We start from the raw sequence: 12,703 nt of genomic DNA on the forward strand, positions 1-12,703 counted from the left end.
TTTTAACGACGAAAAGCACTGCTGTGGGCAGATCAATTCACACTGAGAGATTAAACATTTTACCCAAGATCATACTCATTAAAGCATTGAGATATTTAAACATCTTATTCAAGATCACACAGAAAGTCTATGGCAGATGCAGAAATAGAACTCAGATCCCTGGACTCACAATTCTTCCAGACTACACTTTAGCCACAAGAACCATCCTCATTGCATTTCGTTGCACAGCTCAAAGAAACCTGTATGTTCAACTAAAGAGGATCACTAAGGCCTGGTCCACACTACAGTGTTAAATCGATTTAAACAGCATTAAATCGATTTAACGCTGTACCTGTCCACACTACAAGGCACTTAAAATCGATTTTAAGGGGTCTTAAAATCGATTTCTGTACTCCTGCTCAAAGAGAGCAGTAACCCTAAAATCGATATTACTATATCGATTTAGGGTTAATGTGGATGGAAATCAAAGTTATTGGTCCCATTCTTTTACTGAGCTACCCAGAGTGCACCGCTCCAGAAATCGATGGTAGCCTGGGACCATGGACGCACACCACCGAAGTAATGTGCCCTAGTGTGGACGCGTAAAATCTATTTTATAAAACCTGTTTTATAAAATCGATTTTATTAATTTCGATTTTACTCTGTAGTGTGGACGTGGCCTAAGAGGCTACTATTTAGCAGTTCTTGGACAGAGAGAGGATGCAAACGGAGGCATGGGAGAACATATTGAAAAATATCTATAGGAAATCCGAACATTAGATGAAATAGTGTTCTTCACACTGTATGTGTGAACATACTAGCAAATCAATTCACAGCACATTAAGATTTAAAACTAAAGAAACATTTCCTCAGGCTAGAGGATTTTTTTTTTAAGTTTACAGAACACCTATCATAGATTTCTAAAATATTGTTTTACAATAATAATCAGGACTGGCGATTCTGACAGTTATGAGGGACTAGCTATATATATATTACACACACACACACACACACACACACACACACACACACACACACACACACACACACACACACACACACACACACACACACACAGAGTAAACAGAACAATTAGTCTGTGGAAATCATGCTGCATGATATGACTGAGGCCAAGAGCTCAGATGGATTCATAAAAGAATAAAACATATGGAAAATGAGACTGTTCAGTTACGTTGCATAGTATATAACCTGTAAGAAATACAAACCCCCATTCTTCAGAGCATTAGCCAACCATTAATCAATGAGGTTAGGAAGAAACCTCTCAAGTGTGCAGATTACTCTATGCCTGTTCACTGTGAGGATTCTTGTACCTCCTTTTAAGCATCTAGTATTGGTCTCCATCAGAGACAACGCGCTGGACTAGAAAGAACAGTCATTAGTGTGAATCGGTGTAACAAATTCTTATTTGCCTATTTGTATTTGTCAGAAAGGTTATAGTTCCAAACCACTAAATATTAATTGATAAACAAACACTTTCTTTACTGAAAATACTTGCATGAAGAAAATTTTAGGCTCATAAAAGTCAGATAAAGTACAACTGTATTAATTCACGGTAACAACTGGGAGACCCATTGCTAATTAATGAATTTTGAAAATTAGCAAGTAAGGACCAGATACTGAGAGTTAAGGAGCACTCCAATTCTTGCTGATTAATGGGAGCTGCAGTTAATCAGCACCACTCAAATGACTTCAGCCAAAACCCACTGAAGTCAATGAGAAGATGCTTATTGACTTCAACGGACTTGACCTGATTTTGAGTCTGATCAACAGTGAAAATAACCAAAGATAAGTGCATAACAATATATACTTTGTTCTTGTATTTGGTCAACTGTAGTTTATTTTTAAATTATGAAAATACTTAAAAGTTTATTTCACAATGTACTGGGCACTTTCCTAATATGGAAGGAGGCATGAATTCCTTCCCAAGGCACTCACAGCAGTATACTGGTAAATATTCTATAGCACATTCTGCAAAAATGATGAAGTCTTAGTAACATAAAGGATCTTATTCCAGCTTGAGTTCTTAAATATTTGCAAAGAAGGGGAAAATGCCTAGATTTAGTATAGATTAGTGAGGTTCTAATTAATATATTTTTCTTTTGTCACTTTTCACACCTAATGAAAAAGGCCCAGTGTTAGACTTCGTTTTATTAATGAATTTGCAACAACAACAAAAGCCCTGATCGTGCACTGCGCTCCATGTAGGCAGACCACAATGCCCTTGGACTTTATTAGAAACTCCCATGTCTTTGGAGCTCACTGCATGATTGGAATGGGAGTGAGTACATAGAAGGATATTTCATATTTAGCTTAACTGAAAAAACTCCAAGAAGAAAATTAAAATACAAAAAATATATAAAAATAGGTAACTTGTATGCTTTTTAATGTCACAGAGGAGAATTCCATATGCACAAAAGCATGCTGAAACATTACAGTATAAAATAAGGTCTAAATATTTTCAACAGTTCTGACTCATTATGAATAGAGATTAATTTAACAAATCAGGTTCTATCATTTCCAAACATTTCAGCAAAAACAGCTAGTAATGAACTATCACCTCTCTATTTTCATCTTGGATAATTTACACAGCAGGCATGAAACAATGCAAGTTATGCAAGAGGATGAAAGTAAAATAATACCTACCAATGCTGTTTTTAACCATTAAGGCTCCAGATCTGGAAAGACTTAAGTACATGATTAACTTTACACACTATGGGTAGTCTCACTGAAATCAGTGTGTAAAGTTAAGCATGTGCTTAAGTCTTTCCAGATATGAAGCCTAAATGTGTAACCATCTCACAGCTACAGAACTGAGCATGAGCTCACTACATACCCAGTACGCAAATTTAAAATTTAGTTAAATCCCTGAAAAATATATTTGCTTTAATAAAATAGCAGCATTTTTCATTCTATAATAAAATATAGCAGTAATACTTTGTCATTACATGTTATCTTTTGTCAGAGGAGCTCAGATTTACAAATATTAATTATCCTATATGAAGTGGATATTAGTCAATTTTACAGATAGGGAAACTGAAGGACAGAGTAATTCACACAAGAACATAAATGGTGACAGCTAGATAAGTTGGGAACAGAACCCAAGACTCCCTGTAGTCTGGTCTAACCATCAGACAGTGCATCCTCACCAAGACAGAATGACAAATAATATTTTAAACTTTGTAAAGACATGTTGTCATAAACAGATAGTTAAGGGTTAATAGAACAGAAGTACTTCATGTCTCTTTTGCCTGTAAAGGGTTAACAAGTTCAGTGAGCCTGGCTGTCACCTGACCAGAGGACCAATCAGGGGACAGGATACTTTCAAATCTTGAGGGAGGAAAGTTTGTGTGTGCGCTGTTAGTTTTTGGTGGTTGTTCTCTCTGGGTTCTGAGAGTGACCAGATGTGCAACCAGGTTTCTCTCCAGTCTCTCTGATACAGTCTCTTATATGTCCAGAATAGTAAGTACTAGGTAGATAAGGCGAGATAGGCTTATGTTTGTTTTCTTTATTTGCAAATGTGTATTTGGCTGGAAGGAGTTCAAATTTGTATTTTGCTGAAAGGATTTTAATTTGTACTTGTATACTTAGGCTGGGAGGGTATTCCCAGAGTCTATAGCTGAAAGACCCTGTAACATATTCCATCTTAAATTTACAAAGATAATTTTTACTGTTTTTTCTTTCTTTAATTAAAAGCTTTTCTTGTTTAAGAACCTGATTTTTTCATTCTGGTGAGACCCCAGGGGACTAGGTCTGGATTCACCAGGGAATTGGTGGGGAGAAAGGAGGGAAGAGGGAGAGAAAGGTTAATTTTCTCGCTGTGTTAGAATTACTTTCTCTCTCAGGGAGAGTCTGGGAGGGGGAGAGAGAAGGAGAGGGGAAGGTGAATTTTCCTCTCTGTTTTAAGATTCAAGGAGTTTGAATCACAGTGATCTTCCAGGGTAACCCAGGGAGGGGAAGCCTGGGAGAGGCAACGGTGAGGGAAAGGGTTTACTTTCCTTGTGTTAAGATCCAGAGGGTCTGGGTCTTGGGGGTCCCCGGGAAAGGTTTTGGGGGGACCAGAGTGTACCAGGCACTGGAATTCCTGGTTGGTGGCAGTGCTACAAGTACTAAGCTGGTAATTGAGCTTAGAGGAATTCATGCTGGTATCCCATCTTTTGGACGCTAAGGTTCAGAGTGGGGAATTATACCATGACACATGTGCATTTAGAATATGCTGAGGGGTGACCATAGAAACAAATACACTAGTGAGAACAAAGCTATTCAGGGAAAACACTCTTAAAAATGGATCAGAAACTTGTAACAAGATATGTGAGTGGGGAAATAATGGAGATGGATCAATTTTTTATGCACCATGAAGAAAAACTGTAGAAGAAAGTAGTTCTATAGATATGTCATCTTAAACTAACAAGCCTTTTTACTATTTTTGGTTCATATTATTTGAAAGGAATGCTGTCAAATAAGAAGAATGTACATATATATGTAAGCACTAACACACAACAGGAAGCATTCTGTTCAGCCAATACACACGCATTTTTGGTGTGCTAAGGTACAAAGTTCAGCAGTGTATTTCAGAGCAACCAATACGTGCATATATTACCTGAGACACGCAAACTCTGGAGAGTGTAGTACTTATAAAATGGTTTGTTTGCAAAAAATATCCACATTTAAATGATGCAGAAAACATTAATTCACAAAAAAAAAAGTTCTATTGTAGTATGTCTGATACAGCTATGGACTATGAAGACTATTTTTAAAAAATTGTAACTACAATGTACATTTAATACTATAATTGTATAATCTCTAGTATCAGTATAATTGTATAATCTCTAGTATCAAAGAAATACAACACAAACATAATGTGTGTTGGTTTGCTTTTGTTTAATTCACTAAGACTTCTCTCCAGTTCATCACCTCTACCTACCCACCATTATTCTTAAGTAATCAGAAGCAGCATCCGGACTTGAGAAGAAAAGCCAATTTCCAGCTGCCCATGCTACTCAGATTTTTGAGAGTAGCAGGACTTCAAACAATAAGCAGCAAAAGAAAGAGATCCTATTCAAGCACAGGGAAAAGAGTTAAGGGAATTTTAAATATTCACACACATTAAATTGCATTTGTTTAATAAAACTGCAAAATTATCAAAGATTTATATTTAAAAGTGTTACATATCCATGTGGTGTGGTGATCTAGATGATGAATAGGCTGTGTATTCTCTTTTGCTAATGTACAACAGCTTTATTTCTGAAAATTTCCCATTGTTACTAGCCCTGGTGCAAGTACTAGCAAAGGCAAGACTCCAGGCAGCCAGGTGAACTTTCAGTACTGTTTCATCTAAACCTGCTCAGAGCAGGTCTATACAACAGGGTGGATGAAATACTAGAAACAGCAAGTGCCCTGTTTACACTAACTCTCCAAGTCATCACTATCAGTGACTATTGGGGCTGCAGTGGGCTTAACAACAATCTGAAGATTTTTTTTTCTTTTTTTTTTTTTTCCTTTTTTTAGAAAAATGGCTAGTGTGCACATGGTCGATGTGCGTACCCTGAGAGTGACAACTGTATGGGTTCTGGACTTCTATGGGTCAATCAGTTCATCCCTTTCACCACTGCTTTATCTAAATATAAAAGGATACCATAAATCAGTGGTTCTCAAACTTTTGTACTGGTGATCCCTTTCACATAGCAAGCCTCTGAGTGTGACCCCCCCTTACAAATTAAAAACACGTTTTTATATATTTAACACCATTATAAAATGCTGGAGGCAGAGAGGGGTTTGGGATGGAGGGTGACAGCTGCCCCCCTAAGGGGTTCCAACCCCCAGTTTGAGAACCCCTGCCATAAATTTTTCACATCTGCCCCTCTGAAGCTTAACAAATATTGATTTTTTTTTCTTAAATGTTTTTAGCCTAGACTGAAGTGGCTGTTCTCATAAAACACTTTAATTTATGTTTTGTCTTATACCAAAACATCTTTATTTTCACATGAACTGATATCAGAACAGGTTAAGGAACAGATGAAAGATGTTGCAGTCAGCAGGAGGAACACAAAGCATTGCTTTGGTAGTCACACAGAAAGAAAATGGATTGTTTATTTTTTAAATATACACTTCTACCCTGATATAACACTGTCCTCGGGAGCCAAAGTAATTTTACTGTGTTATAGGTGAACTGTGTTATATCGAACTTGCTTTGATCCACTGGAGTGTGCAGCCCCGCCCCGCCGGAGAACTGCTTTACCGCGTTGTATCCAAATTCATGTTATATCAGGTCACGTTATATCAGGGTAGAAGTGTATATACATCTCTATTATTGAGCATTTTAAAAAACACTTAGAGTCTGTAGAACTTGCACCATTTAATAATGAACCTCTGTATCCTTAATAAGAGCCCTTACTCTATCTCATGTTTTGTTATTGTAAAGAGGCAGAGTACTTAGCTAAAACAAACAATTATATGAATTTTGCAGATGGGTAAGAATGGCAGGGTCAAACTCTATGCTTAAAAAGCATGACAGCGTTCTCAAAATTAATGCATATGAACAATTAATGGACTGCAAAATAACACTTAATAGGTAACTGGTAAACTTTAACTGTAAGTTCCCTTGGCCATATCAGTTTATCTTTCAACTGATTTGCCTGCCTCCTATGTACACAATGCTGGTCATTCAAATAAGTGCAATTTCAAGATCCACCTCTTTCATCTATGCCGCTTTACATGTAGGATGAAGGCAATCTTATATTTACTACTCTGAAGGTTTTGAGGACAGCCATTTAACTGTCACTCACAAGTAGAAAGTGAATCTGCTTGGGAAACTGCCCAAACAGCCAAAATCTAGTCGACTTATTTTTTGTGTTTCTAAAACACCTTATAATTGTTTTGGAGCTTACACAAGAAAATCCAGTGTCCTCGTAACACAAAAATCTCTACTTTTCCAAAGTACCAAAAAGCTGAAAGCAATAACCCGTAACCTTATCTGAAGATTTGAGCTACACATTTTATTTTATTTTTTGCACAGGTGTGAATTCAATTTAGTTATTTGTGCTGTTAATACGAATTCTATAAATTGCTATTGTTAATAAAATTACCAGAACTTTCACTTATATTTTTTTATTTAGTTTGCGAAGGCAGTGTAGCAGGACTGTTAGCCTACTGTTAGTAGGCAATGAACCAATATTATCATTGCGCATAAGAGCCCTAGTCTTGGACTGGGGTGTCCCATTGAGTTAGGTGCTGCACAGTGACAGAACAGAAAGATAATCCATGCTCCAAACAGTTTTCTATCTAAGTACTGATACCTCTCAAACAGGTGTCTTATCTGGAATACAATTAACATGTTACACTGTCACATAAACATCCCAACAAATCCCTTGTATTCCATTTAGCATAACAGACCAACTATCAGACGGGGATAAAATGAAGCAATACTGATTAAACAACTTCAAACTATAAAGCTCTAACATTTATTTTTCCAGTAAAGTGTTTTTACCAAAAAAATTGTCTTTTCACTCCACACTTTCTTCTTAAACAAATAAATCAGTATACAGTAGGGGTGTCAATTAATTGCAGTTAATTCATGCAATTAATTTGAAAAAATTAATAGCAATTCAAAATATTAATCATGATTAATCGCAGTTTTAATCGCACTGCTAAACAATGGAATACCAATTAAATTTATTTAATGTTTTTGGATGGTTTTCTACGTTTTCAAATATATTGATTGAAATTACAACACAGAATACAAAAGTGTTCACTGCTCACTTTATATTATTTTTATTACAAATATCTGCACTCTAAAAATGATAAAAGAAATAGTATATTCACCTCATACAAGTACCATAATGCAATCTCTTTATCGTGAAAGTTCAGCTTACAAATGTAGATTTTTTTTTGTTACATAACTGCACTCAAAAACAAAACAATGTAAAACTTTACCATCTACAAGTCCACTCAGTCCTACTCACTGTTCAGCCAATCACTAAGACAAACAAGTTTGTTTACATTTATGGGAGACAATGCTGCCCGCTTCTTATTTACAATGTCACCTGAAAGTGAGAACAGGTATTTGCATGGCACTGTTGTAGCCGGTATTGCAAGGTATTTACGTGCCAGATATACTGAACATTTGTATACCCCTTCATTCTTCCGCCACCATTCCACAGGACATGCTTCCATGCTTGTTAAAAAAAAACCCATTAATTAAATTTTGACTGAACTCCTTGGGGGAGACTAGTAAGTCTTCTGCTCTTTTACACCCGCATTCTATGATGTATTTCATATTACAGAAGTCTCGGATGATGACCCAGCACATGTTTGTTTTAAGAACACTTCCATGCAGATTTGACAAAACGCAAAGAAGGTATCAATGTAAGATTTCTAAAGATAGCACTCGACCCAAAGTTTAAGAATCTGAAGTGCTTTCCAAAATCTGAGATGCACGGGGTGTGGAGCATGCTTTCATAAGTCTTAAAGGAGAAACACAGTGATGCGGAAACTATAGAACTCAAACCACCAAAAAAGAAAATTAACTTTCTGCTGGTGGCATCTGACTCAGATGATGAAAGTGAACATGTGTCTGTCCCCACTTCTTTGGATTGAGCAGAACCCGTCATCAGCATGGACTCATGTCTTCTAGAGTGGTGGCTGAAGATGAAGGGACATATGAATCTTTAGCACATCTGGCACGTAACTATCTTGAGATGCCAGTACCATGAGACCGGCTGTTCTGACTTTCAGGTGACATTGTAAACAAGAAGCAGGCAGCATTATCTCCCATAAATGTAAACAAACTTTTTTGTCTGAGTGACTGGCTGAACAAGAAGTAGGACTGAACGGACTTGTAGACTCAAGTTTTACATGGTTTTATTTTTGAATGCAGGGGGGTTTTGTACATAATTCTTCATTTGTAAGTTCAACTTTCATGATAAAGAGATTGTATTACAGTACTTGTATGAGGTGAATTGAAACAAAATACTATTTCTTTTGTTTTTTACAGCACAAATATTTGTAATAAAAAATAAATATAAAGTGAAAACTGCACACTTTGTATTCTGTGTTGTAATTGAAATCAATATATTTGAAAATATAGAAAATAGCCAAAAATATTTAAATAAATGGTATTCTATTATTATTTAACAATGTAATTAATCATGTGATTAATTTTTTAAATCGCTTGACAGCCCTAATCTATAGTAATCATCATCATAATACCTAGCTTTACCTATGACAAAAGGCATTTAAAATTGGAAAACTGAGCCCTTCTAGACAGTAAGATTTTTTCCCTAAAATTTCCCACCATTGCAACCACCACTGTGCCATTTGTAGTAACAACGGCGGGCACACTAGTATAGAAAACGTACCATATCATGTTGATTCATCCTGAACTGGGTTAGACATCCTGGTACTTAAAATACTGGTGGTTACCTGGAGCCCTGTCCACACTAGCAGTCCTTCTACAACAGAGGTGGACAAACTATGGCCCGTGGGCCACATCCAGCCCACGGGACTGTCCTGCCTGGCCCACGAGCTCCTGGCCAGGGAGCCTAGCCCCCAGCCCCTCCCCTGCAGTGCGCCCTCCCCTGCAGCCTCAGCCCGCTCACTCCGCTGCCACTGCCACTGCCACAGTGCTCTCTCTGGGCAGCACGACTGTGAGCTCCTGGGGCAGTGCAGCTGCAGAGCCGGGCCTGACCCAGTGCTCTGAGCTGTGTGGTGGCGGCGGTGGCGTGGCCTGGCTCCAGCCAGGACGTGTGGCTGTAGTGCCACCAGCCATCTGTGCTCCAGGCAGCGCAGTAAGGGGGCACGAGCAGAGGGGTTGGATAGAAGGCAGGGGAGTTCAGGGTGGTGGTCAGGGGGCGGGGGTGTGGATAGCAGTTGGTGCAGGAATAGGGGGTTGAATGGGGGCAGGGATCCCGGGGACGGCTGTCAGGAAGGAGGGGGGGTTGGATGGGGTGGCAGGAGGCAGTCAGGGGACAGGGAGAAGGGGTGGTTGTACGGGGCAGAGGTCCCAGGGGGCTGTCAGGAATCAGAGGGGTTGGATGGGGCGGCGAGGGTCCGGGGATGGTCAGGGGACAGGGTGTGTGGATGGGGCAGGGGTCCCAGAGGGGCTGTCAAGGAATAGGGTGGCTTGGATGGGGCAGGAGTCTGGGGGTGGAGGGCAGATAGGAGGTTAGGGCCAGGCCAGGACCCCCTCCTCTAACCAGCCCTGTACACAGTTTACGAAACCTGATGCGGCCCTCAGGCCAAAAAGTTTGCCCGCCCCTGCTAACTACCATTAGCAGAATTAAACTGTTTGTACTAATGGTGGAAATTTTTACAACAAAGATGTAGTGTGGACACATAGGAGAGGCTACAGCCTGGGTTGCCGCCATGCACCCTTTGTACAAAAAGTACCACAGGAAAGTAACAGCCCTATACTCAGTATTATGCTATAATACTTTAGGTCGTTATTATAAAATAATTGTACATAGTAAGGGGCAAACCTCAAAATTATTTGCTTGTGGCACTCTCCTTTTTTCAAAAACAGTGAACTGTTCTGACAATTATGTGCCATCAATAGGCATGTATAGATACAGTCCTCTCTTTTCAACCTCCTGTTTAAGTAACTACGGTTCTGATCCTGCAAATACACATGAGAGTAGCTTTACGGATGTGAGTTGTCTCCAAACTGAATGAGACTGCTCAGGTGCCTAAATACACACAGGATCAGACTTTACTTACATTACTCACTAACCACTCTTCTTCACCACAGCACCTCCTGCTATCTACTGCTAGCCCATCCCCAGCAGCTCAGCATTCTCTGAATCCTCTGACACAGGATACCAGGCACAACTGATTCGCACCAAAAGGGACTGAACAAACTGGAAAGTCCTTTTCACCCCTTTCCTCACTCACCAAAAAAACTTGTTTGTTGATATACTGTTGTGGGTTCACAAAAAACTATTCTAAAGGCACTTATTGTCATCCCCAATGTCATCTCCCACCAGCTGCCCCTCATTACCATTGACAAGCCACGGCAGTGATGGGCACTAGAATGCATGCAGCACTCTCTTAGAGCCCCATCAATTGCCATTTCCACACACCACTGCCCAGCATCTACCCTATTCCCATCCCAATACCCAGCCCCCAACCCTCACGCTATCTCCTATCTCTATCCCCCTACTGCCCATCCCCAACCTCTCCTTCCAATCTGAATCCCCCTCCCCGGTCCTCCTCACTGCCCAACCAAGCCATCCCCTTCCCAAATCCCATCCCAATCCCCCTCCCCATCACTCTCCACTGCCCATCCCCAATCTCCCCTTTCCATCCCCCTCCCCATTATTCCTTTCCCATCCCAATACCCCTCCCCAGTCCTCCTCACCGCCTAGCCAAGCCCTCTTCTTCCATTCCCCTCCCCGCTGCCCATCCCAAACCTCCCCAATCCCCCTCCCCAGCGCTCCCCGCTGCCCATCCCCAAACCTCCCCAAACCCCGTCCCCAGCGCTCCCCGCTGCCCATCCCCAACCTCCCCAATCCCCGTCCCCAGCGCTCCCCGCTGCCCATCCCCAACCTCCCCAATCCCCGTCCCCAGCGCTCCCCGCTGCCCATCCCCAACCTCCCCAATCCCCGTCCCCAGCGCTCCCCGCTGCCCATCCCCAACCTCCCCAATCCCCGTCCCCAGCGCTCCCCGCTGCCCATCCCCAACCTCCCCAAACCCCCTCCCCAGCGCTCCCCGCTGCCCAACCTCCCCAATCCCCCTCCCCAACCTCCCCAATCTCCCTCCCCAGCGCTCCCCGCTGCCCATCCCCAACCTCCCCAATCCCCCTCCCCAGCGCTCCCCATTGCCCATCCAGCCCCACTCACCCGCTCTTTCGGCCAACTCGCCCCCTCCCCAGTGCCCACCCCCAAGCGCCTCGGCCCGGCTGCCATGGGGCGCGAGGGCCACGGGCCTGTCCCTCCTCTCGGCAGCCGAACAAAAGCCCGCCAGCCCCCGGCCCCGCTCCCCCGGGAGCCCCTCGGCAGACTAGGAGCGGGTGAATCCCAGACACAATGAGGCGCCAGCAGCGACTCACCCACAGCTCCGCGCCCCAGCTCATGGCGGCTCCGCGGGCAGCGCAGGCTGCAGGGAAGGGGGTGCGGGGCGGCTGCACACGGCCGGGGTCTCCTCGGCGACCACGGCAGGACGAGAGGTGGCTGCGGCGAGTCGGGCTGCGGTGGCTCCACCGGGCTGGGGACAAGGGGAGGGGGAGCCGCGGAGGAGGCTGGGAGAGGGGCGGGCCCGGCTACGGGGGAGGGGAGAGGCCGCCGCTCCCCAGGGAGGCCCGGGAACAAGGTCAGGGCAGCGCTACCTCCTCACGGAACACGGCCCGTAGGGGAGCCCTGGCGCAGCCCTCTAGGGCTCCTTCCAGGGGCTCTCACTATGGGGAGGGGGAGCCAGGGTCTCCCTCCGCGGGGTGGGCTCTGGGGGTGGAAATGGGGGGCGTCCTTGCCCCCCCAGGGGAGGGAACGTCCCCCTATGGGGAGTCTCGCGGGCGGGGCTAACTCTTGGGGGTCTCGCTTTAGGGGAGGCTTTTAGCGTGGAAGGCGGGGGAGCAGGTCAGGGAAGACGGGCTGTTTCCCAGCATGAGGAGGGCAAGAGGTGAGCGCCGCTGCTCCAAGGCTTTCTCTGGCAGCCTCCCCCTGCCCGCTCAGGAAACCTCCTGCTGTAAAAGTTCGGAAGAAAGAGCCCCTCCCTT

The 12,703-nt window shown here is 42.8% G+C and overlaps 1 protein-coding gene across 3 annotated transcripts in view; it reads right to left on the reverse strand.

Moving 5' to 3' along the window:
- Positions 1–12,194, reverse strand: part of FNBP1L (formin binding protein 1 like) — a 120,074-nt gene extending 107,880 nt beyond the window's left edge. For all 3 annotated transcript variants that reach the window (XM_030571877.1, XM_030571878.1, XM_030571876.1), the window contains exon 1: positions 12,041–12,194. In XM_030571877.1, coding sequence (XP_030427737.1) covers positions 12,041–12,064 — 24 coding nt within the window. In that variant the 5' untranslated portion in view covers positions 12,065–12,194. The remainder of the gene's footprint in view (positions 1–12,040) is intronic.
- Positions 12,195–12,703: the final 509 nt, after the last annotated feature.

Source organism: Gopherus evgoodei, chromosome 8, assembly GCF_007399415.2.
Source record: "Gopherus evgoodei ecotype Sinaloan lineage chromosome 8, rGopEvg1_v1.p, whole genome shotgun sequence".
In the NCBI taxonomy this organism is placed as follows: Eukaryota; Metazoa; Chordata; order Testudines; family Testudinidae; genus Gopherus; species Gopherus evgoodei.